Raw genomic sequence first — 24,259 nt, forward strand, 5'->3', positions numbered from 1 at the left:
GCTAGCCATCCGGAGTACGCCAAGAGTATTGCTTGCGCTCCACAGGCTAAGCCTCTAGCGGTTACCATTGGGCGATAACCTTGTCTTGACACGCACACTCCAGAAATATGGGATAATCTCGACCAGAGACTGACTTCTTCCTCCTCTTCTTCTTTGGTGCCTCGTCCCATCCCCTACGGTTCGCTTCATACGGCCATAACACCTCTTTCTGTCTCTCCTACTGCAATCGACTGGTTCACCTCAAGGATTCTTTCCTGGCACCAATCTCAAAAGAAGCACACGGTGGGGGATGCGTAGTCGTCCAACATGGTCAACACCGGCCGGCCCTCAATGGACTGTCTGCCCTGCAGACGACGGAAGCTCCGAGTATGCCCATTGGTCATTTCAGTTCTGTAAAGTAATAAGAGTGGCTGACATGTGACCCTAAGTGCGACCTGAAACCTGAATCCTGTGGCCAGTGCCGCCGGGCCAACATCTCATGCCACGGCTACCGGAATGTTAAGGACCTAGCGTTCCGTGACCAGACACGAGTAGCCAAGCAAAAAGTGGCGGCTCGCCAAGGGCATGCTTATCAGCTCATTAGGTTGCCTTCGCCGATGCCTGACCTAGACCTAGACGTCGAGGCAAGGTGCAGAGATACGTTCTTCCTGCTTTATGTTACCGGCCTATCACGGAGTTTCTCCTCTCTCCCACCACTATACAACCAGGCACCGATCTCGAAGCATCTGGCATACAGTGTGAATGCAGTCGGCCTTGCGTTTTCGGCAGTTCAGTTCGACAGCCAGGAGCTAGTCAGAACCGCCTTTAACAGATACTCGGCCGCCATAGGGAGTTTAAGGCATTCACTTTGCGAGCCGAACGTGTTGATCGGTGATGAAATTTTGCAGTCAATACTGCTTCTCGACATATTTGAAAAGCTAGCAGCACCAAGCCTTGGCATGCCAGGGTCCTCAATGATCCATATTCGAGGGGCAATGTCAATCATCGAGTCGCAGGGAAAGTTGAATTTTACAAGTGCTTTGTCAACTCAAATTGCCAGGAACATTCTATCACACTTTATAATTAGTTGTGGAATGGTCAAAATTTTCATCTCTGACTCGCAGGTCGCCGTCTGGAGGGATCTTTCTGGGCTGATCATCGATAGTAAATGGGATTACATGGGAATCCTAGTGGATATTGTCAACTTGAGGGCCATGTTGGCCAAAGCAATAATTGTTGACGACAGCGAGACAAAAGAACGGGTGTTCAGCATTAAATGCAGGCTTGAATACCTTGCAGATTCATTGGAAAGGTCTTGTGGGCCTTTTGCCGTCATCTTGAGAGATTGGCAAGCCTTGGACGGAGAATACGATGCTTACCCGAACCACTTTACAATGCAGCTGCACAACGCTGTACGTATGATGCGTTTAGAGATGGAAGGATTGATAAGGGATAGGTGCTACGAGCAGAATGGTGAAGTGATTAACAAGATCGCCAAGCAGATATGTCGCTCTGTTACGCATTACATCATGCCAAAAGCCGGGCGAGAGAATTCTGAGCCTTTCACGCAGATGCAGAAGCTTGAGTGCAGGGTACTAATGGCACCTCTGTATCAGGCTGCTCAAATGTCAACCGAGAATTGCGTGCAGGCATGGATATGGAGAGTACTAGAGTGGATAGCAGAGAAAGGAAACATGCGGATAGCAAGGGATGTCCTCGAATTATCGAAGAAGAGAATGGACGTGGACTACTGGACTATTTGGTCCATGGCAGGATGTTATGCAACAGCGGCGTAAGAAGTCTGCAAGCGTATTACATGAGTCCGGACATTAGGTTTAAGTCCATCTGATACGAGTATTCGTAAACAAGTCGGAGGCCACTAAATTAATCGGGCCGAGCGTCATCTCGTTGAGGTTAGTTACAGGTTGGAAAAGCTTATTTATATTCAAACCTAAAAAGGATCGTCCATCTCGGCCTTTCCTGCAAGCCGAAGGCCGAACTGGGTCTAGAGTCATGATTCAGTAATGCATCGTAGCAGCTATTTAAGTCCGACAAACCTTGCAGCAAGCCTGAAGTACAATCATCATATCCTTCAATTATCACCAAGGTATAACGTTACCCCATCTCATATCACTCACAATGACTCGGGTTCTTGTTACAGGTATATCTCATTAGTATGCATCTAAACTGCTTTTGTAGTTAACGCTCGGTGTAGGTGGCACAGGATTCGTCGCTGGACATGTGATCGATGCCCTCCTTCAGCGAGGCCATAGCGTCGTGACTACTGTTCGCTCAGAGCAAAAGGCCCAGTTAATCCGCCATGAGTTTCAAGGCGTTGGCGAAGAAAAGCTCGACTTTGCTATCGTTCCCGACATTGCTGCCAAGGATGCCTTCCAGGGCTTGGGTGCGTATGGCCTCGAAGCGGCCATCCACGTTGCAAGTCCTGTGAGTGAATGGCGGGTTCGTAACTACTGCTCAAGTTTCCGAAACTAACGCGTTTGATCTAGTTTCATTACAATATCACAGACGCCAAAAAGGATCTGATCGATCCAGCTGTCCTTGGCACAACCTCAGTACTTGATGCACTCCACAAGACTTGTCCCACCGTTCGGCGAGTCGCGCTGACATCATCGTTTGCTGCTATACTGGACCCTAAGCTATCGTTCACTGGTGCGAAGAAGACGTACACTGAGGCCGATTGGAGTCCTCTTACTATCGAAGATGCTTACTCCAACCCGGGACTTGCTTATGCTGCATCAAAAGCACTTGCTGAGAAGGCTGCTTGGGATTTCATGGCCGACAAGAAACCCCATTTCTCTCTTACAACAATATGTCCTCCAATGGTCTATGGTCCAGTCAAGTACCCAGTCAAGTCCCTCGACTCCGTCAACACTTCCAACCAGCTATTGGCAGACATTCTCAATGGGAAGCATAAGAGCGGCCTGCCTCCAACTCAGCTACCACTCTGGGTCGACGTCCGTGACGTAGCATTGGCCCATGTCAAGGCCGTAGAGAGGCAAGAGGCAGCAAACAAGCGTATCTTTGTAACTGCCGGATACTACAGTAACCAGGAGTTATATCGCATTCTGTACGAGAATTTTGCAGATTTACGGGACAGGCTACCGGAAGAGGCCAATAAGGGAGGCGATCCAAACCCAGCTCTCGATTCCTTCGGTTTTGATGTCACTCGGGCAAACACAATTCTTGGGATCGACTGGATACCGTATGAGAATACAATCATTGATTCAGTCAAGTCTCTTCTCTGAACTCAACAACAGCATTTTTCGGGCAGTTTTTAGTATATCAAATCAAATTTTGGTGCCAGGAGTTATTTCATCTGTATCCCTGTGCATTATGCAAATCACCAAGGCAGCTCTTTGTTTTCCCACGAAAGGAATCTACCTGATGTTGCGTCCTTTGTTGCGCCATCTATAACTCTGACAATTCCATTTACACCATCCTGCACAGAAACAGGAGCTGCCGATAATCCTGAGTTCTGTGCAGCATGATTTCCAAGCTAGTATCAGTCAGATCAAGACATAACGAGAGTCTCTACGGACTAGGTGTAGATGTTTGCTTACGTCAGTTTGAAGCCATCCAGGATTGATGCTGAAGGCCACGAGATCCGGATTCTCGAAGTGTATCCTCCTTGTGATGAAATTGAGAGCTGCTTTAGAAGACCCATATGCAGTATTTTCAACCTTCAAATTTTCCATAAACCCAAGGCTTCCAGCTCCTGAAGAGATAGTCACAAACCTTGCGGCTTTCGCAGCGTGGATGAGGGGGCAGGTTGCTTGGAACAAGAGCAGTGGTGCCACGGAGTTGACCCTGAAATGATCAATCATCTCCTTGACTGGGGTCATCTCTGCCGTTCCAAAGTACTTGGAAATTCCGGCGTTGGCAATGACCAAATCAAGCTTCGCGATCCCGTGATCTCGTCTCAAACTCTTTATGGCTTCCAGGGCGTCCGTCTCGGAAGCACTATCGATCTTGACCAAAATGCATCTGCTGTTAGTGCCCTTGGTGACATTCAATAACTCCTTGGAGCTTTTGGCTGTCGGATCACGAACAGCAGCGACGACAACATGGTCCGTACGGGCGATGTATGTCTCAAAGAGGCCTTTACCAATACCTAAAATGGAGTTTACGTGGTTAGATTAGTGTGAACAGAATTTGACGTATCAAGAGAATATACCCCGGTTGCAACCAGTGATAAGTACATATGTAACTTGTGACATAATTCACTCGGTTTAGAACGGCAGCGAGGCAAAGAGATAAAGTGGTGACAAGGGCGCTTTTGAAAGCACTCTACTAGGACAATAAATAGGTGCCAAGCGCCTGCTTTATATAGGTGTCGACTGCGCCATCTCTGCTTAAGGTTTAACAAGCAAGCTAGCAACCGGTGCGATTATACCCCGCACTATCATGATCCGGCTGCACCCGAGGACTGGGCAGATTGTGTTTCTAAGGTATAAAAGAAGTACGATTAAAGAGTGGCAGAAGGACAACCTGTTCTTGTGCTTGAGAAGAAGTAAATACAGACATTAAATGTAAGTACACTTCTATCTTCAAGTTGCACCTTAGATCTAAGTTCTGTCTGACGGAATAAGCTCTCAGCCACATGTGACATTGAATGCTGCCTAGCTTCGCTTTGTAATTACAATGTGCTGACATACGAGCTCTAACGAGACCTCAAAGATGTAACTTAACCTGAGTATGGTGATAAATGGGGTTAGCGTTGCGCGTATGCTGCGTGTCGTATCAGGAGTGGAACCTTAAAAACTATAATTACCATAAGAACTATCAGTGCATGCTTGTTGAGAATTAATCAAGCTTGTGTATTTCATGCTGTATGGGGTAGTTTTTGCGCAATATCGGGGATTACAGAGGGTTTAATTGAAACGACAAATGAGTCATAGGATTGATCATCCAGATCCCCAGTAAACCGTGTCCCGTAAAATTATTGATAGGAAAACTTAGATATTTCGAAGAAAGTCTGCTAATACTAGTAACTGAACCTATACATCTATTTCCCTTCTCGATTAATATATATTAAAATGCCTTCTTATCTTGTAACAGGAGTATCGCGCGGCCTTGGCGTAAGTCCAACTGATATTATTTAGTCTACCCTACAACTAACCCATACTCATCGTAGTTCGGTTTTATCCAAGTACTCTCCAGCAACCCCGATAATACCATTATCGGCCTGGTCCGCAATAAAGCCGCAACTGAGAAAAAGCTTGCTGAAGAGCTTGGTTCTCCTCATAATGTCTATATTCTCGAGGCTGACATTACTGACTACCATGCATTAAAGGTTCAAGCTCTCACTTGAGGTTGCTTCGCACCGAAGCTAACGATAGTATAGGGCGCTGTCTCGTCTGTCTCGGAAATCGCTGGAGGTTCTCTTGACTACGTCATTGCAAATGCAGGCCTCATTACATTGTGGTCTCAATGGGATGCTGTTGATGTGCTGTAGGTCGATTCCATCATTTGTCTATGACCTTGCTTCTGGAAATGATATCTCATACTATAACAGAGCCAAGGACCCAGAACACCTTGTCAATGATCTCCAAGACTCATTCAACGTCAACGTAATTGGAAACTTCCACCTCTTCAACCTCCTCACCCCGCTTGTTCTCAAAGGGCAGGGCAAGAAGGTTATCGCCATTTCATCCGGCATGTCCGACATTGATTTCATCCGTCAATTTGAGATCGAGCCAGCTCCTGCATACGCCATCAGCAAAGCAGGCACAAACGTTCTCACCGCCAAGTTCGCCGCTCGCTACGCCAAAGAAGGAGTTCTTTTCATGAGCATCTGTCCTGGAAGCGTCGATAGTGGTTTTGAAGGAGATTGTAAGTAACTGTGGTTATTACAATACTGAACAGTGCTGACGTCGTTGAACAGTGACTGAGGAGCAGAAAGAAAAGGTGGCGAAGCTCGGGAACAAGTTTGTCAATTATGCCCCGCACTTCACGGGCCCGAGCACCCCTGCAGACTCAGCCAAAGCTGTGTTGAGAGTTATGAATGAGGCATCCTTGGAGAAAGGGAGTAGTGGGGCTCTTGTCTCAAAATTTGGCAACAAGCAGTGGATGTAGATGTCCTTTAAAGCTTTCTTGTTAGCTTCATTTACATCAATTATATCATCCCATCGTTCTTTATATAATTTGGCAATACATTGATCCTCCCATTAAATCAGATTGTGCAGGGCGGTGCTACGCGCTGGTAGCTAATAATAACCATTCATTCGAACAGCCGCGCCCATCTTCCCCACATCCGCCACGTGATCCCGCAAGAATCTGAGGCTGCCTTGTTTCCTTCATTCTCATACTACAATGCAAATGTTTATATCTCAGCCTATAGTATCAAACCATACATAATAGCGTTACTTGTCCATCCTTCACTGCACAAGATGACGCTAGAGAATTTGGCACCCGAGCTTATCTCTATCATCCTACGAAATGTCGACTCACCTCGTGAGCTCCATGATATGATCTCATCATCGCCGTTATGCCTCAATGTTTTCTCCAAAACGCCCGAAAGCTTTCTCTCGTCCGTGATCCGAAATTCGGTACCAATGGATAACTTAAGACATCTTCTTGCTGTCCACCAAACTCCCTCACCAGCAACGAAGAGTACAGTATCCGAATTCCTGCAAAATTACTTTAATGGCTCCTGGTCTTTCGATTTTCCTACCAAGAAATCAGAGCTGGTGTTGCTTTGCAGACTTTACAACCGGATGACATTCATGATTTCCTGTTACACGGAGTGCATGTGCAGGCTTGGTTTAATCGACTCGGTTCTTATCCTCACCTCAACAGAATGCATACGACTGCAGAGGGCGTACCTCCGATTCGAGATCTACTGTCGCGTTTTTCCAGCTAACAATTATTTTCCATTCCAAACGGTTTCGGCGAACGATGAATTCTCTTCTGTTGAACAGTTTGATCTCTTCATTACTCGTCTCTCACCGTGGGAAGTGGAAGAGATAGCTTGCGTCGAGCTACACGTCACTCTTATGATAAGGGATTACATTGACGAGCTTGAGAGTCAGTTCATGTCCACTGCCGATATGTATGCAAGACTTGCATGGCCCTTGCTCTGCGAACCAGAACCCGGAGCAGAGATAGACAATGAGACGGAAAGAAATCGTGAGCGGGATAATCTTATTGAGCTCAAGACATTAGACCAAACCAGGCTCTCGCTATTCTCTAAAATGGGCAGATATCATTCTTCAGATAACATCAGCTACATGGCTTCGCTGGGTCTTGACTTTATCTACGATTTATGTACTGCCGGAGAAGGACGATCCGAGTTGATTCGGTCAAATTGCCAATATTCTCGCGAGTTCCTACCAGGAGCTCTGAGATACTCGCCAACGTGGCCACCAGACCACCGATATGAAGAAACCGCGTCGCTGAAAAATGATCCCTTATGCAGCAACCTTGGCTATCTTATATTCGGCAGATTCAGGGATGACGACAGAATGTATAAGCCAATTACGACCACGGGCGGCCGCTATTCAGGTGTTCGACAACTTGGGTATGTGTTCTGGGACTCAAAGAGGATATTGTGTCCCAAGATTTATAACAAGCTTGAAGATATGAAATGGTTGCTATGGCAGGATATAAACTTCCGATTCCATCCAGGGGCTCAATTGGGGGCTGGAGAACGTCTCGATGGTGTCAAGATTCATCGAGATCATATGCAGAAGCTAGAGAGAGATTTCGGATGTCTTGACCGCCCGCATTGAGCAAGCATCAAAGCAGATTGAGATAAATGAAAACGATATATATCTACTACATATATCCTCATGGAGAGAATTCACGGGGATACTTTGCAGAACATTTGCAGAAGCCTCGAAGCATCTGAAAAACCCACATTGGCGGCGCAATTGCGATTGGCAATACAGGCTGTTTGCGAGGTGCCTCACTCAGGGTGCGCAACGCTTACTCAATTGGTTCGTCCGTTGTTCATCCGTGATCGAACCGATATGCTTGACTGAGCACCATCCACTTCTCAACTAGGGTAGCGTTGCGCAATAGTGGAGGCAGAATACGAAGAAGCATTGAGTATTTGTAAGAAGAATAATTCTGACCACGAGGGACTCTCAAATTGTCAACATAATATGAGGCCACCCACGCACTCATGCCTTCAATCACAGGTATGGTATTCAGCAAGAAAAGAAAATGAGCAATCGACCCTATGAGATAACCGTCCTGGGCGCCACCGGGTGGACCGCCACAATCTGCGCCGAGCACATTGCCAAGACCTTCCCAACAAATACGAGATGGTGCATTGCAGGTCGTTCAGCCGCAAAGCTTGAAGTTCTGCGCCAAGAACTTCGGGCCATCAATCCCGATCGACTGGAGCCGGACAATTACATTATCCCTCAACTCGATGGTGAGGGACTCAATCCCCTTGTCAGAGACACCGAAGTTCTGATCAACGGTATTGGACCATATCACCGCCATGGCACCCCCATCGTTGAAGCATGTGCCCGTAACGGCACCCATTACGTCGACTTTAGCACCGAAACTGCATGGATCGCTCAGATGATTCGTGATTTTCACGAGGTGTCCAAAGGTTCAGGCGCTATTATTATCCCGGCTATCTCGGGATCGAGTGCTCCATCTGATCTTGTGGCGTGGCTGATTGCTAGACATCTACGAGAGAAAAACCAACCAGCAGCATCTGAAATCGTATGTTGTGGCAAACTCAACATGCTCGGGATGCAAGGTGGTTCCCTGCATACTGTTCTTGACGTTGCTGAGACTTATGGGATCAATGACTGGTTGACTTCTGACACCTCGGTCTTGGTGCCAGATCCCAAGCATGTGGTAAGAAAAGTCAGGAATTTCTGGGTCATCGCTACGACCAACATCTTGGGCATCTGGCAACATCCTTCGTGGCGTGGGGTAATGAGTCCATCGCTCAACGATCAGCAGCCTTGAATCCGAAGATTTACGGACAGAAATTTGTGTTCAAGGAGTACAGCCCAGCCACTGGCCTTATATCTGCACTACTCATGCACATCGTCACGAAACTGGGTATTTTCTTGCTGGCATTGCGATGGTTCAGATCCTTCGTTCGTGGTAAGTCCTTCGATGCAGGATCTGGACCCAACAGAGACGAAAGCCGCAAAATTGAGAGTGCGGAATGGAAGGCAGTTGGCTATGCGACTGGCAATAAAGAATCAGTGGCGTTAGCCAAGTTCAGCTACAAAGGAGCGCTGGTTGACATGGCTGCAATCCTAGCCGTAGAGGCTGCAGCGTCAATCAATCAGATGGACAAGAATGGGACTACTGGTGCTGGACTATTGACGCCATCAACATTGGGCATCACATTTGTGGACCGACTTCGGGCAGTGGGTTTCGATCTCATGGTTGAAGGACTTGAGAGTCATTAATTGAGTTTTACTCCTGGGTCACATATGTTATTAGTTATTACCATCGAACAGCTCCACTCTAGGGGAGGCAAGAAAGATTAGAACATTGACCCTGAGTGATAAAAATATTTAGGTAAATCTAGCCTAGGCTTAGGGAACTCTTCTCTTGGTTTATTTTGACACCTCATATTAACGTTCGGTGATTTCTTGGTCCTCGAGGCCAGGGTACAGGTTTGGCGGAGAAAGTCGGCTGTTGGTTCTCGAGACAGGAAGTGGAGAGCTAGCGAGATGGCCGATATCGCATGACAGGAAGCGATTCTACCGCGAAAAATAAATTGCAAGGCCATCTGACACATGAACCCTCAATACAGCATCTAGAAAACACCCCGAGGGTCCGAACAATCAGCGTAGATACTGCCATTAGTTAGGCATTGTTCCCTCGAGAAGGGCATGAATGATCTGATAACCTTATTCATTATCTCGGAACTCGGCACATAGATCAATCTTCTACAGCAGCCTCTGGCGTGACAAAAAGCTACTAAACGTAAACTTAACGATATGCGGTTAGTTTGAAGAGACATGACAGGGTGATCAAGAGTTATGCATACTGTGAGAGTTATTATTTCACCTCATCCATAATGGTCCAGAATGTTCCCCCACGCGAATGAAACGGCGACGCGAGCCGAAATGGTAGGGGTCTGGAACAGGCGAGGAAGTTAGTCACAGAAATGCTGCAGAAAATTTCATACGAGGTCGAGAAGTCCCGATGCAAGCCTGATGGAGCTAGCGGTTTGCTGTAGTGGAGACAAATCAGATGTTGTTAAACGAGGTGGGTGACCTGTTTCAGTAATATTGCCTCACGAGAACTTCTGCAACGTGTTGAAGTATCTATGAAGAGTTGATTCTGGTAGGGTCATATTTCATGCCTCCGGGATGATCTGCAACCACCATCGTAACAAGAACCAAGAGACAGAACTTGTGGCTGAAGACTACAGAGACTATTACCTAAAATCAGAGTAAAAACTCTCGGTTACACTTGTCCATGGCGCTCGTCCCACGGTCCGTCACATGCTAGCCCTACCCTAGCCTCCTTTATCAATCAGATCCATCTTATCAATCAGCCAGGACCCCGCGCGATCCGTCCAAGTTCCCGTTTTGGGTCTAGAACACGTGGATAGCTCTCTTTATCTGATCAGTGGCTGCGGCAGTTCGGCACAGCTAAACGAAAAATTTGCCTGGCTGCATGCAGAATTCCGCTGCGTCACTGTGTTGTTCTCAGTGGGCGGAATTAAGGGTTCACTGTGACCAATGGTGACACGGAGTAAAATTCCTTGGGGGGCTGATGGTTCCTTCACTTGGGTGCCAAGAAGTGATATCGCCAAGAGGTGAGATGTCGGCACGTTGCCAAGACGGGCACTTGTTACTCCCAAGATTCAACATGGTATTGGGATGGATTAAATTGCAGCGTTATTTCTACTTCAACATCTTGAAGATACCGTTCCGAAGCTCTGAAGTCCTGTACAGCCGACTGGAGTCTGGAGCTATGCCGCACAAACAAGAGACGGCACTAACCAAGTGCAAACTCTCGGTCTCCCTCCGACCCTGGGAAAGTCTGCATCTAACGAACTGGGTCCCAGGCACCTTCTTCAACATGGCCCATCCCTTCCAGTCCTCAAAAACTGATGCTAATCAACAAGCCACAAAACCCATGACCCAGGTTTCTTTCTGCTAACACTAAGCCAATAGCCGTTATCAAAAACGAACGATATTCGGCGATCATGGATCTAGAATGCAGTCATGGAATCTTCTGAGGGATCTTTTGTTAAGAATCACCGTTTATGGAACAAGAGGTATTTTATCCATATTGGGCCGCGATACTACTTAAGGATCAACTACGAAGCGCTTTAAAGTTATTTCTGTTTCTCGGGTCATTCAAATCATCACTGTGTACTTGTCTTGTGTCTTGGCCTTGAGCACCAGCCACCATGTGGTCCTCCACTACAATGCCGACATTAGCAATCGTGCTGTCAGCACTTTCTTTCTTCCCCAGCACATCAGCCACTGTCCCTCTTGAAGGTTATGGGCGAGATTCCTACCCAGTACCATGTGCTCAAGCGTGCTCGTGGGCAATGCCCTACAATCTCGATTGCCCTGAGTACGCCGGCATGACGGCAGAGGCGAAGGCGGACGCATATCCATCGGCGGAATGCTTTTCCAACGACCGTTCGTACTTGACCTCCATAGCCTACTGCATTCACTCTTATTGCCCAAAGAATGTCAAACTTTACAAAGTTGAGACCTTCTGGGAGACTCTGATGATTTACGAGTCCAAGTCCATTCGATGGTCGTACCCCGAGGCTTTGGCTCAGGTCAACGCCTCCAGTACCCCAAGACCAATGTCTCCAGAAGAAACATTGTTCAACCGTACCATCTCGATTGATGCAGCTGTCTTCCAGGGCCAGCTGAATGGCGTCAGGGAATACAAGACCGTCGCCAAGAATGAAAGCAAGTACTCGTAAGTCTACTTGATCTCACTTTCAAACCACTACTGACTAATCATAGCATTCTGGCCTTCATGACATGTGTGATGGTACCCATTGGCTTCTCCCTCCTACGCTTGCTTCCCCTGCCAACATCCTTCAAAAGCAAGTTCTACGGCTACTTCATAGACCCTCCAGCTTGGGGCAGGCAGCACAGTGTAGCCACGCTTGGAATTGGCATGGTTCCTACTAGAGGTCAAGCTCTTTTTATTCTCTACCTCATTGGTATCAATTGCCTGGCGACATTCGAAGGATACCCGAATTATACCCCCAACGGCGTCTATCCAGATCGTCATTATGCACTAATGCGTTTTATCGGTAATCGGGCTGGTGCCATCGCCTTCGCCAACATCCCTATTGTCATTCTCTATGCCGGCCGTAGCAGCGTGCTTCTTCGGCTCACTAACTGGTCTTACTCAACCTTCCTTCTTCTCCATCGATGGACTGCCACCATCTGTGTCGTACAAGTCGCCCTTCACTCGCTCCTTTGGCTTCGAATTATGATCGAGCAACACTCGTATCCCCTTGTTCTGACATACCCCTACTGGTACGTCGGCGTTGTCGGCACTGTCCTCTTCTCCGCCTTGATTCCCTTCTCGATGCTTCCAATCAGAAAGATATTATATGAGGTCTTTCTCATCACGCACATACTCTTGACCATCGGTGCCCTGGTCGCTTCTTGGTATCACATTGTTTTCCTCTACGAAGACACAAGCGGCTTCGAGATCTGGCTCATCATCGCGTTTTGCTTCTGGGGCCTTGAGAGACTTCTCCGCATTCTGCGTATCTCCAGATATGGTATCAAAAAAGCATATGTCACTCGTATTGATGACAAGTATTTGCGTGTTGACATCCCAGATGTTGATGCTCATGGTCACTGTTTCGCTTACTTCCCGACCCTGTCCTGGCGCGTTTGGGAGAACCACCCTTTCTCGATTGTCAACTGCAGTAAGGGCCAGCTTGATGGAGAGTCCATGATTCCAAGCTCGGCTTCGCAAACCCAGTCTGAGAATGAGGGTGCCATCTCACCAACTGAGGCATCAGCTTCCAAAGAGATGGGCGGCGCTATGTCCAACGTCCGTCAGCTTCGAGATCATAGCAGTACTACCAAACCTGGCATCACGCTGTTCGTCCAGAACCTCCGTGGTATGACGGCCAAGCTTGCCAAGAAAGCCGACACTAGCATCGCTATCCCCGTTCTCATCGAGTCTTCTTACGGTCACGAAGACACAAGCCGATTTGAGCCTAACATCGAATACCCAAACACCCTCGTCATCTCCGGCGGTGTCGGCATTGCTGGCGTTCTGTCAACTCTCCGAGCTTCCCTGTCAATGTACGCCAAGCCCTTGGGAACTACTAAGCTGTATTGGGGAATCAAAAGTAAGGGTCTTGTCGATGTAGTCAAGAGTATGATTGTTGGTGGAGACGTCGCCGAGGAAAAAGAAGGTGGTGAATCCTCCAACTGGGGCCATATCGAGACCCATGTCTCAGTTGGTGAGCGAATGGACATAAAAAGAGTTTTGACGACGGAATTGGAGAAGGCCATTGGTGGAACTACCGTTATCGTTTGTGGTCCACATGGAATGTGTGATGAAGCTCGCTATGTCTGTGCTGCGATGGCGAGGCATGGTGTTGTTGTTCGCTATGTTGAAGAGTCCTTCACCTGGTAGACATGGGGAAATAACACAATGGGGGCAGATACCTGGAAGCATTGGTAGATATTCTATGATACAACTATTTGCTATTGCGTTCACCTTTAATAAGTGATGAAAGGTTGACCGGTAATTGAGGTTGCATCCAGCAATACGCATCAACAGACCTGCACTCACAACATAGAACTGCCGATGACTAAGTTATTAGATCGGTGGCGTCAAAGCAGTTACAGCCAAATTATCTTGAGAGATTCAGAGAGCCTTGACATGTGCATTTTGACTCACTGAATGATGATTTGGTAGGTCCAAGGCCTTTCTGTAGCAGTGATGATAGCTAGCAGCCTGAAAGGAGTTTGATCCTGATTCTCGAATACTGTGCTTACTGTCAAGAATTTATCTGACATGTTAGGTTCTTTCATTCCAATACTGCACTGGCTAGTATGGGCAACAGGTGCATGACTGGGACGTAGGGCATTTTTCTACCTTGCCGTAGTGTTGAGCTGACTGGAGGGTTCAGCTGAAAGAATAGCGACGATACTGAAAAGTTTCCTCGGCCGTGATCCATATATGCACCGACAGTGTAGATAAAAAAGAAGAAGCTAAAGTTTACTGCTAATGAAATAAGACTGGCAGAGCCCTCTAGCTCGTCCCAGTCAATTGACTCCATATACAGAGACTATATTAAATTTAAATAGAGAGAACACTGACGGCATGTTGTTCACGAGAGACCTAAGCATTGCTTGCTAGTTGCATGATGTCGGTTCTAAAAGTGATCAGAACAAAGCACATTCCGCATTAGCATTAGGGAGTGTAACTTACTAGAGTTCATACTTAGTGCATGACTTGTCTGAACCTTTCTTACTCAGGCTGAAGGTGAATTTTGATCACGTGCAGGAAAATTTATAAAAATAATATAATTAATCTTTTACTTATTTAAAGAAGTATATAACTTAAAAACACTTTATAGCTTCTCTTATATAGCTATCTATAATAGCTCTACTTACTTAAGAAATCTATTCTTTATATTTATTACTATATAAAACCCTCAGCCAGATTATTCTCACCATCAACATCATCCAATTTGGACTCTGCTTCCTAACCACCATGCCTTCCTCTACATCTGAAGACATAACTGCCTGTACTTTTATTGGCGGGGGCGTTATGGCACGCTGCATGATTGATGGCTTACTCGATACTTACAATAACTCTGTCGAGATCCGGGTCACGGCACGCAGGTCTGCGCATGTCGGAGAGCTCGCTACTCGCTACCCTACGCTCGTTGTCTCGCAGGGCAACATATCTCCGATTCTTTGGGATGAACCATGGCATAAGCTTGGCAAGACTCCTGCGGCCCATGTTGTTCTCATCTGTACCCAGCCATGGGCCACCAGCGATGTGTGCCAGGATATACGATATGTCTACTCGAATTATGGCTTTGATCCAGAACCAACCTTTGTCACTATGTGTCCTGGTATTACTACTGCACAGCTTGAGGGCTGGCTTCCAAAGGGAGCTTCAGTCGTCAGGACCATGCCAAATACTCCGGTGGCAGTACGGCAAGGAGCGACGGCCCTGTTTGCGAATAAGGTTGTAACGGCACAACAAGCTTCGGCAGTTGCCGATATTTTCCGCGCGGTGTCTCCACAGATCAGCTTCATCAAGCAGGAGGACGGTATTGATATTGCAGCTTCTATTTCGGGGTAAGCTCTTTTCCCATAGGGTTTTCGCTTAGACATGATGACTAATTATGACAAAGATCGAGCCCTGCTTACGTTTTCAAGCTGCTTGCTATCCTTGTTGAAGCTGGGGTTTCGCATGGCCTGGCACCTGACGTAGCTGGGGCCCTGGTCAAGCAATCATGCCTCGGAGCTGCTATGCAAGCCCTGCAGGACAAGAGATCTCTCCAGTCACTAATTGCTGACGTGTGCGTTCCTGGAGGCAGCACAGAAAAGGCTATGCAGAGATTAGACGAGGGAGAATTTTCGGCAGTAGTTGCTGCTGCAGTGGAGAAAAGCCTTGACGCGAACCGAGCAATGGGCAAGGAATAGGTAGCCGAGATGAAGAAGGACAGGCCAAATCTTATTTTATCATATTCTGACTGGTTAGAGGGCTCGATTCGTACTTCACAGGCCCGCTGCATATAACGGAATATCTATGGTATTGTTCATTATTTCTGCTTGCCTTAGTCACAACCAATATTTACATCAGCTCCATAGTCTAGAAGAATCTTGAGCATATCCATGCGCTCCATTACAACACACAAGTGTAATGGCGTCATATTTTGTCCGTCTCTTGAGTTAATGCACTGTTTTAGCGTGGTTTTGTGGTCGGTTGAAGACGCTGTACGGTCTTGTTGTTCGCACCATCCAAGCAGGAGCTTGACCATGTCTTGATCATCCGCCCCCACAGCCATATGCAAAGCAGTCACTCCAGATGCATCTGACATCAGCAGATCTGCGCCAAGTTCGAGGAGAGATCGAACTGTCTTTGCGTCGCTCCTTGACACGGCATAGTGCAGATTGGTCCTGCCATGCATGTCGCGAGTGTCGATGTTAGCGCCAGAGCTAATGAGCAGTCTCGCAATATCAAGTTTGCCCTTTGCTATGGCTGTGAGCACTGGGGTTTTAAACTCTGAAGGTTGCTTTGTAGTGGATATACTTCTAGAACCCTCATTTGAGTCCCCTAGGTTCGGCACCTCTCTGTTCGACGTAACTGTGATGACTGCGGTTTCGGGCGGTTCGGTGCGAAGTGACATAGACTCTGCAGGGGTGGGAGCGGTAAGCGTCCTATGTTGTCCTGAGGCCGCTTGAACAGGGATAGATACAGGGGGCTGAGCATGGATGTCATTTCCAGGACCCACGGCTCTGTGCCGCAAATCAGGCTCCGAAGCTGAGGTATCACCAGCTAGAGTCATAGCCGCTGTCCAATCTATTTCCGCATTCATCCAGTCGTCACCCGGTGTAAACACACCGAGACTCAGATCTGAACTCTCACCACCACTGCTGACATCAGCAGTAACGTCAGCATCAGCAGACATGGAGAAATCAGTTGGGTTTTGCACAAGCTGTCCCTCTTCGTGATACTGAATTACTTGAGAGCTCAAAGAGGGCTTTGGTGTTGCAGAATCCGGGTTCGTATCGTGGTCTTCCACACTTTGAGGTGTCTCAAGCCAGCGCTTCCTTTTCAAACCAACCGCCGTTCTCCAGCTTGGCATGTCGTAGAGGATGGCCTCGGCAAGCTCAACACGTAATTTCTGCCTACTTCCTATGCCATGTGAGTTTCGAACAAGTCATGAAACAATATCAAGTGGGTTCACTTACTGTAGTTTCTTTGCGCTACACGATTCTGAGCTTTCCGGCGTTCATTGGCGTCTGTGATGGTAGACCAATCTTGACTTGGTGGCGACATGATATCACGAATGAAGCACGAGTTAGAATGAGCATGTCCTTGTGCAGCCATGGCACACGCTCAAATATTGTTTTGATATGTGGGTATTCGTATGCGATTAAGCTTTAACTTTGAAGCATCTTCAAAATCCACCTGTACACAGAATAGAACCAATACGTAAATGTACGGCACAGAGGGTCGGGGGTGCTAGTAGCAAAAGCTTAGGTATAACTATATAAAACAAGCTTTTGATCACTGGCACTTTTCTTCTCCTTGTGTATCCACCGGTTGCTACTCTGGCATTTCTATCACTCTAGTAGGATCGGCAGTTGGCTGACCATTATGTCCCCTCTCCCCGAATTCTTCAAATCTCAGGTCCTGGCACCATTGAAAGATGTCTTCTATCTCACCCTTTTGGATACCGGACAAGGTCTTCCATAGCCGCTGGTAGTACGGTCCATCGGATGTAAATGTGAAGTGTTTACCAGTTGATCTGTGGTAAATCAAAGAGCACGGTCTGATGGTTGCTGCTGTACCGACAGCGAATACCTCACTAAAACTTGAGAGCTCTTCAAGCTTGACCTGATACCGAGGTTAGCTAGTTAGGTGGCTGGTGACAAGCTTGTGAAGCACTGTACTCACCAACCGCCTTTCAACGGTCCAGCCAAATGATTGGGCGATAGTGACGACTGATTCTGCAGTTATACTGTGTATGGCCGCTTCGCTGTGTGCGACTGTAAGTATTGGCACTTGAGTGCTCTCTTGATCAGGACTCTTGACCCCAATCAAAGCCGCCGCGCTGAATTCATCCACGTAGGATTGCGTCTTGCTGTCCACATGGAGCAGGGCGCTCCATCCGCCATTCTCTGGCTTTTTTGCATCCTTGGACCACTTGAGAACAGGGCCATAATTGCCGCCGACTTTGCAGTTTCCAGTTCCTCGTGTGGCGGCTCTGTCAAACTCCTCAGCAACAAGTGCTCGCAATGGCGTGTGCCCATGCAGTGGAACATGGGGCTGTACAAAGACACAGAATGTGAACTCATCAGGTACGTCGAGACCAATTTGTGCACTGGAACCGAACTCGAGCGGGCGGATGTACATGTTGCCAGCAAAGTTGTGAGGGGGTACGAACTCTGCATTTCTGGCCACGGCCATGTGAACGCAAGCGAGAAATAGACTTTCTGGAACTGGAGGCATACTAACAACCGAAGCGGAGTGTCGGAACCGGGAAGAATGCGAAGCAGGTCGGAAGATCAAGATTCGGTTTCGAGCGGTCCTGTGAGCTAAAACATGTCAGGATGAAAGTGTCCTATAGATATCACTCACGCAGTATACTGACCCAAAAGCCCTTCAAAGGCCTGCTGTCCTGATAAATGTCAGCCCGTGTGATATTACAAGAAACTCACTCATCTCTGACCATAATTAAGCCCTGGTGCTAGTCCGTGAACCTGAAGAAATGGACTCTCGACAAATCTTGGTGCAGACCATGAACAAGTCAAAGTTCTATATGTACACTCCACATGCCCGTTGACTATATTTAAACTGAGTTAGCTTATCCAGCTCGTGTTCTTTGGTTTCCCTCTCGTACCTGGGTTAACTTTGCTATCATAGTGGTCCCACTCTGACTCTAATCAGCAAAAAGCAGAGTTGCAGGAAAACTGTACATTACTAACGGAACTCTGCATGTGGGAGTGGAATGGACATTTCGTTCATACAAGGTGTTGGAACTTAGTTTTCGTTGTGCTAGCACGAGAACTCAAAATGGTCTTTAAGGGGCAGGTCAAGCAATAAATATATGGGTAATGCGTCTTTCGGCAGCTTGGTTCGGTTACGTATGTCTTATGGAGCGTGACGTTATCAGCCGACCCTTAGTCACCGTGCACAGCCCGAAACCAGCCAGCTTATCCACTACTCTGAACTAACTTTCAGCTCAATCAAGGTCCGAGAGCTTCGCACAGAGGACCAGTGATTTGCATGTTTTACAAATAAAGCAACATTTGAAATTGCGCTGGTTGGGCCAGACCACGGCTTTTTATCTCTCCCCATACTGTATAGCCATCAGGCAACTCACTACCATTCCTATCTCTATCCTTACTTTCTCTGCAGCCATGCATCCAGACGTGGAACAAGAGCTGGCCTACACGCTCCTAATTGAGCTAATGGCGTAAGCGTGTGGCTCACCGATTCTGCATACGTTGAAACTAACGATTTGACTCACTAGTCATCAATTTGCATATCCAGTAAGATGGTACGTTAGTTATTTTCCTCTTGTCACTCTGATATCTCACTTAGGGTAACGCTCACTCAACACGCACAGGATTGAAACTCAAGATCACATCTTAGGAGAAGTCAACGCAGAGAGAATTATTGAAATCGGACCCTCTCCTATCTTGACAAATATGATGAAAAGAACAATTGCTTCCAGATTTTCGAACAGTGATCAAGCTCTCAATATTAATCGTCACCTTATGAGTCCTGACAATGGAAACCCTGACATCTATTATAAATATGAGCCTACCGAGGAGCCTGATTTGCCTGAGTTGGGAAGCCAGTCAAATACGGTCAAAGTTAGCGGGAGTCCTGCTTGGGAAGTTCAACGGCCAGTAACAGCTTCGCATATCCCCTCGGGTCCGGTAGATGAGATTGAAGACACAAAAGTCCCAGTTTCGGCTATTCTGATAAGTCTGCTGGCGCCAAAGCTGAAGAAGGATCCCCGAGCTATTCCCATGACTGGCACTATCAGCAATCTTGTTGGAGGTAGGCCAAGCCCCATGTCCTTATATTGCACTGTGACTAACTGTCAAAGGCCGTTCAACCCTTTCAAACGAGATAGTTGGGGACTTGCTTGCCGAATTTCCCAATCGAGTACCCGACAAACCTGAAGAGATGCCGTTAAGCTCACTGAGTGAGACCCTCAGTACCAGCCACGATGGGCAACTCGGCAAAGCCACATCGGCTCTTGTTATGAAGATGGTCTCATCAAGGCTTCCCGGGGGTTACAGTCTATCAAATGCACGTCTATATCTGCGCGAGAAGTGGGGTCTGCCCCCAAGGCGGCAGGATGCTGTGTTTCTACTTGCGCTTCAAAGACAACCGACCAGTCGTCTCTTGAGTTCGACCGATGTGGACTCATTCTTGGACGCAAATGCCGCTGCGTACTTTGGGCAAGAAAATCTGAGCATACCATCTCGTGGATCTGTGCAATCAGCCGCGCCAGCCGTCGATGCAAAAGCCTTGCTGTTGGCCAAGCAACAGAACGATGCTCTCCTACGAGATATAATGGGCGTAATCCAGGGACATACTGCAGCCAAGAACGAATCACAAGATGCCACTTTACAAGCTTCCGACTCAGAGGCTGCGGCCACCAAAAAGCTTGACATGTGGATATCTGAGCATGGAGATGACTATGCAAAAGGCATGGCGCCTATCTTTGACGCAAAGAAGCAGCGAATCTATGATTCATACTGGAACTGGAATGCACAAGATACTATCTTGCTTTTCCAGCGAAAGCTACAGGGGCAGATGAGCAGTGTCAAAGAGCTGGAACAGCTGTCAACGAGCATCGTCAATCGAGCCTGTGGCAGAACACTGGAGCAGCTCGACTACATCATTGCCCAGGCCGAAAGAGACCCTACTGTGGATTCTGGTCTTTTGAAACCAATGCAACTACTAAGACAGACTTGTGTCGAAACCCAGGAGCGGCAACCAGTTTTCATCAACTTGTCCCCTGATATGGCTCCTCTGACGACCATCAGTTCAGACGGAAGGCTGATATTCAGCGAGATACCTCGCGCTTTACCTTGTTCAAAGATTTTATCGACAAATGAGGCGTCCAGCATTGCATTTCCAGTTAGTCGAGCTGATGGTGTTGCTGTCAGTTACTCGCCACAGTTGACTGAGATATTGTGCCATGACCTGAAAGACAGTCGACGCTCGGGGTTTTCGTTCAGCGGAAAGAATGTGCTTCTTACTGGAGCGGGAGAGGGATCCATTGGAAACCATATTCTTCGTCATCTCCTCGCTGGAGGAGCGAGAGTTACTGTCACAACTAGCAGCTTTTCAGAAAAGGTCACTGCTATGTTTCAGAGCATCTACGCTCGTCACGGGTCCAAAGGATCTGTTCTTCGAGTGGTTCCTTTCAACCAAGGTAGCCATGGCGATGTGCAAAACCTGGTCAAGTACATATACGCGGATGCATCATGGGACCTCGACTTTATCCTGCCATTTGCTGCCATTTCAGAAAACGGGAGAGATATAGAGGATCTCGACTCAAAGTCGGAAATTGCCCATCGAGCCATGCTCACCAATCTTGTCCGCCTTGTTGGCGCTGTGGCCAGCCAAAAGAGACAGCGCGATACTATCACCCGTCCAGCTACAGTTGTGCTCCCATTATCGCCCAATCATGGCCTTCTGGGAAATGATGGGCTATACTCAGAGTCAAAGAGATCTCTCGAGACCCTTATCCCCAAATGGTCATCTGAGACTTGGGGCAGCTATATCGCTCTAGCGGGTGTCATCATCGGCTGGACTAGAGGAACGGGACTGATGGACAGCAACGATGTCATTGCCCAGGCCGTTGAGTCTCTTGGGGTTCGGACCTTCTCAGCCGTCGAGATGGCAGCAAATATTGTTTCAGTCATGGGCGGAAGATTCAACGCCGAGTGTCAAGAAACTCCCATCATTGTCGACATGGGTGGAGGTCTAGGGAGTGTCAAGAACTTCAAGGCCAAGTTAACAAGTGCCCGCCAAGAACTCAATGCCTATGCAGAGCTGAAGAGACTCACGGCACAGGAATCAAGTAGGGACAAGGCCTATGTTGCGACAGATGCACATGCCAAGACTAGTAAGCGTCTCCGAGGCAGAGCCAACATTCTGCTCCCCTTACCTAAGAACCTCAACTATGAGGTAGACATTGCACCCTTTGCCGCGTCTCTTGATGGCATGGTGGACTTGAGTCGCGTTGTGGTAATCACAGGATTTGCCGAGCTGGGACCACTCGGCAATAGCAGAACCCGCTGGGAGATGGAAGAGTCTGGCACCTTGTCTCTCGAAGGTTGCGTCGAGATGGCCTGGCTGATGGGTTTGATCACGTATCACAATGGTATTGACAAGAAAGGCGACCATTACTCTGGATGGGTTGATACCAAGACGTCGGATGCCATTTGTGATGATGAGATTCCAGGCAAATACCTCGAGTTCATGGCCAAGCACTCTGGGATCCGGGAAGTTGAGCCTGAAATCTCAGACAATGGTTACGACCCGAGCAAGAAGGAGTCTTTGATTGAAGTTGCTCTACAGCGCGACCTCGCCCCATTCGAGACATCAATTGAGACAGCCGAGACCCTCAAACGACAGCACGGCGACAAAGCCATCGTGACACAAGATGCTTCGAGCGGGAACTGTCAGGTGCAACTCAAAGCTGGCGCAGTTGTCATGGTGCCACGAGCATCGCGCTTCAATCGGACTGTGGCTGGTCAGATACCTTTGGGTTGGACGGCAAAGCGATATGGCATCTCAGATGATATAATTGAGCAGGTCGACCCAGTGACTCTCTTTTCTCTCGTATGCACTGTTGAAGCCCTGCTGTGCTCAGGCATCATCGATCCATATGAGTTCTACCAGCATATTCACGTGTCTCAGTTTGCCAACTGCTTGGGCTCGAGCATGGGCGGGTTGACATCACTCAGGAAGATGCACCGTGATCGTTACCTAGACAGGTCAGTCAAGAGCGATCTTGTCCAAGAGACCTTCATCAACACCACTGGAGCTTGGATCAACATGTTGCTGAGCTCGTCATCAGGTCCTATAAGAACCCCCGTGGGAGCTTGTGCGAGTTCTCTTGAATCCCTCGACACGGCTTGTGATCTCATCATGCTCAAGAAGGCCAAAGTGTGTCTTGTTGGAGGGTTCGAAGACTTTGTCGAAGATCTGTCGTACGAGTTTGGCTGTATGAAGGCCACCTGCGATACCGATGCTGAGTATGCTGCCGGAAGAGTGCCAAAGGAGATGTCACGCCCAACAGCCTCGTCGAGGAGTGGTTTTGTCGAATCCCAAGGATGTGGCGTTCAAGTACTCACGTCAGCGGAGCTAGCTCTTGAAATGGGGCTGCCCATCTTTGGCATCGTTGCCTACACGAGCATGGCGGCAGACAAGGCTGGACGTTCCGTGCCGGCCCCTGGCAAAGGCGTCTTGACCAACGCGAGGGAGAAGTCGACCATTCCGAACCCGATGCTGAGTCTGGGCTATCGAAAGAGACTGCTTGAGTTACGCAGGACCCAGATCTATCAGAATATCTCTGATCACCTAGATATTCTCAACTCTGAAATAGCCTTGTTCCAGGAGAGCGAAACTGCCAGCCCCGGTGACTTGAAAGCATTCAGAGAGAACCGGGAGCTGCGTATCAGGCAAGATGCGCAAGCACAGGACGCAGAAGTGACATTTAGTCTCGGGAACCAGTTTTGGAAGAGTCAGGACGCTGGAGATATCTCTCCTATCCGAGGGTCTTTGGCCGTCTGGGGACTCGGTATTGACGACATATCAGTGGCCTCGCTTCATGGCACATCGACTGTCCAGAATGACCTCAACGAGACAATGGTGATTCAGGAGCAGATGAAGCATCTGGGTAGACGCCAGGGCAACCTTCTCCCTTGTGTATGTCAGAAGTGGTTGACAGGCCACTCCAAGGGCGCTGCAGGCGCCTGGATGGTTAATGGCTGTTTGCAAATGATGAATACAGGCTTGGTTCCTGGGAATAGGAACGCCGATAATGTAGATGAAAAGCTACGAGAACATCGCCACCTTGCATTCCCAAACACCAATCTCCAAATGGACGATATCAAGGCATGCTCGGTAACCTCGTTTGGCTTTGGCCAGAAAGGCGGCCAGGCATTGCTCGTACATCCTCGATATCTCTTTGCGACCATTGGTAGAGAGAGATATGATGGATACATTAGCAAGCGCGATAAGCGATGGAGGAAAGCATGTTTTCGCCTCTCGGAGGCTATGGTTCAGGGTAATATGGTCTCCAAGTGTATCAAGACTGAAGCTCCTTACACATCAGCCGATGGGGTCGCCGCACTGCTTGATCCTACTGCACGTTTCTAGTAATTAAGCTACTAGATCAGCATAATTTCTACATGTTTCACTTTATTTGTCTATAAATCAAGCTATTTCGCTATGCCGATTAAGCCTAAATGTACTAAACATCAAAGTCAAACTTGGTACCCTCTTTCTATCAAAACTTGACTTTTCTTACCGTATCTCACGTCATTCGACCAGGGTGTCATTATCCATACAAGGTTCGCAGACCCTCAGT

General features: G+C 47.9%; 11 protein-coding genes; 8 read left to right on the forward strand and 3 right to left on the reverse strand.

Annotated features, from left to right (window-relative positions):
• Nucleotides 1–306: 306 nt before the first annotated feature.
• Nucleotides 307–1,775, forward strand: FFUJ_00020 (uncharacterized protein; the record flags this gene model as incomplete). XM_023573760.1 has 2 exons in its annotated part: nucleotides 307–366; nucleotides 429–1,775. The coding sequence occupies 2 exons, from the start codon at nucleotides 307–309 to the stop codon at nucleotides 1,773–1,775; spliced, it is 1,407 nt and encodes a 468-aa protein (XP_023425426.1).
• A 343-nt stretch (nucleotides 1,776–2,118) lies between these two features.
• Nucleotides 2,119–3,245, forward strand: FFUJ_00019 (related to aldehyde reductase II; the record flags this gene model as incomplete). XM_023573761.1 has 3 exons in its annotated part: nucleotides 2,119–2,140; nucleotides 2,195–2,424; nucleotides 2,487–3,245. The coding sequence occupies 3 exons, from the start codon at nucleotides 2,119–2,121 to the stop codon at nucleotides 3,243–3,245; spliced, it is 1,011 nt and encodes a 336-aa protein (XP_023425427.1).
• A 95-nt stretch (nucleotides 3,246–3,340) lies between these two features.
• Nucleotides 3,341–4,217, reverse strand: FFUJ_00018 (related to ketoreductase; the record flags this gene model as incomplete). XM_023573763.1 has 3 exons in its annotated part: nucleotides 3,341–3,496; nucleotides 3,561–4,111; nucleotides 4,175–4,217. 3 exons carry the CDS (start codon nucleotides 4,215–4,217, stop codon nucleotides 3,341–3,343), a joined length of 750 nt encoding a protein of 249 aa, XP_023425428.1.
• An 819-nt stretch (nucleotides 4,218–5,036) lies between these two features.
• On the forward strand, nucleotides 5,037–6,075 carry FFUJ_00017 (related to protoporphyrinogen oxidase; the record flags this gene model as incomplete). XM_023573764.1 has 5 exons in its annotated part: nucleotides 5,037–5,078; nucleotides 5,135–5,293; nucleotides 5,345–5,451; nucleotides 5,516–5,832; nucleotides 5,885–6,075. 5 exons carry the CDS (start codon nucleotides 5,037–5,039, stop codon nucleotides 6,073–6,075), a joined length of 816 nt encoding a protein of 271 aa, XP_023425429.1.
• Nucleotides 6,076–6,389: 314 nt separating this feature from the next.
• Nucleotides 6,390–7,730, forward strand: FFUJ_00016 (uncharacterized protein; the record flags this gene model as incomplete). The annotated part of the gene is made up of 1 exon (XM_023573765.1): nucleotides 6,390–7,730. One exon carries the CDS (start codon nucleotides 6,390–6,392, stop codon nucleotides 7,728–7,730), a length of 1,341 nt encoding a protein of 446 aa, XP_023425430.1.
• A 436-nt stretch (nucleotides 7,731–8,166) lies between these two features.
• FFUJ_00015 (uncharacterized protein) lies at nucleotides 8,167–9,386 on the forward strand (the record flags this gene model as incomplete). XM_023573766.1 has 2 exons in its annotated part: nucleotides 8,167–8,679; nucleotides 8,832–9,386. The coding sequence occupies 2 exons, from the start codon at nucleotides 8,167–8,169 to the stop codon at nucleotides 9,384–9,386; spliced, it is 1,068 nt and encodes a 355-aa protein (XP_023425552.1).
• Nucleotides 9,387–11,368: 1,982 nt separating this feature from the next.
• On the forward strand, nucleotides 11,369–13,575 carry FFUJ_00014 (related to ferric reductase Fre2p; the record flags this gene model as incomplete). XM_023573767.1 has 2 exons in its annotated part: nucleotides 11,369–11,880; nucleotides 11,928–13,575. The coding sequence occupies 2 exons, from the start codon at nucleotides 11,369–11,371 to the stop codon at nucleotides 13,573–13,575; spliced, it is 2,160 nt and encodes a 719-aa protein (XP_023425431.1).
• Nucleotides 13,576–14,661: 1,086 nt separating this feature from the next.
• Nucleotides 14,662–15,605, forward strand: FFUJ_00013 (related to PRO3-delta 1-pyrroline-5-carboxylate reductase; the record flags this gene model as incomplete). XM_023573768.1 has 2 exons in its annotated part: nucleotides 14,662–15,257; nucleotides 15,314–15,605. 2 exons carry the CDS (start codon nucleotides 14,662–14,664, stop codon nucleotides 15,603–15,605), a joined length of 888 nt encoding a protein of 295 aa, XP_023425432.1.
• Nucleotides 15,606–15,739: 134 nt separating this feature from the next.
• On the reverse strand, nucleotides 15,740–16,965 carry FFUJ_00012 (uncharacterized protein; the record flags this gene model as incomplete). XM_023573769.1 has 2 exons in its annotated part: nucleotides 15,740–16,821; nucleotides 16,878–16,965. 2 exons carry the CDS (start codon nucleotides 16,963–16,965, stop codon nucleotides 15,740–15,742), a joined length of 1,170 nt encoding a protein of 389 aa, XP_023425433.1.
• A 270-nt stretch (nucleotides 16,966–17,235) lies between these two features.
• FFUJ_00011 (related to branched-chain amino acid aminotransferase) lies at nucleotides 17,236–18,648 on the reverse strand (the record flags this gene model as incomplete). XM_023573770.1 has 6 exons in its annotated part: nucleotides 17,236–17,526; nucleotides 17,587–18,227; nucleotides 18,284–18,310; nucleotides 18,362–18,475; nucleotides 18,533–18,565; nucleotides 18,618–18,648. The coding sequence occupies 6 exons, from the start codon at nucleotides 18,646–18,648 to the stop codon at nucleotides 17,236–17,238; spliced, it is 1,137 nt and encodes a 378-aa protein (XP_023425434.1).
• Nucleotides 18,649–19,052: 404 nt separating this feature from the next.
• FFUJ_00010 (probable fatty acid synthase, alpha subunit) lies at nucleotides 19,053–24,048 on the forward strand (the record flags this gene model as incomplete). XM_023573771.1 has 4 exons in its annotated part: nucleotides 19,053–19,108; nucleotides 19,166–19,192; nucleotides 19,262–19,701; nucleotides 19,751–24,048. The coding sequence occupies 4 exons, from the start codon at nucleotides 19,053–19,055 to the stop codon at nucleotides 24,046–24,048; spliced, it is 4,821 nt and encodes a 1,606-aa protein (XP_023425435.1).
• Between the last annotated feature and the right edge of the window lie 211 nt (nucleotides 24,049–24,259).

Source organism: Fusarium fujikuroi, chromosome FFUJ_chr01 (genome assembly GCF_900079805.1).
Source record: "Fusarium fujikuroi IMI 58289 draft genome, chromosome FFUJ_chr01".
In the NCBI taxonomy this organism is placed as follows: Eukaryota; Fungi; Ascomycota; class Sordariomycetes; order Hypocreales; family Nectriaceae; genus Fusarium; species Fusarium fujikuroi.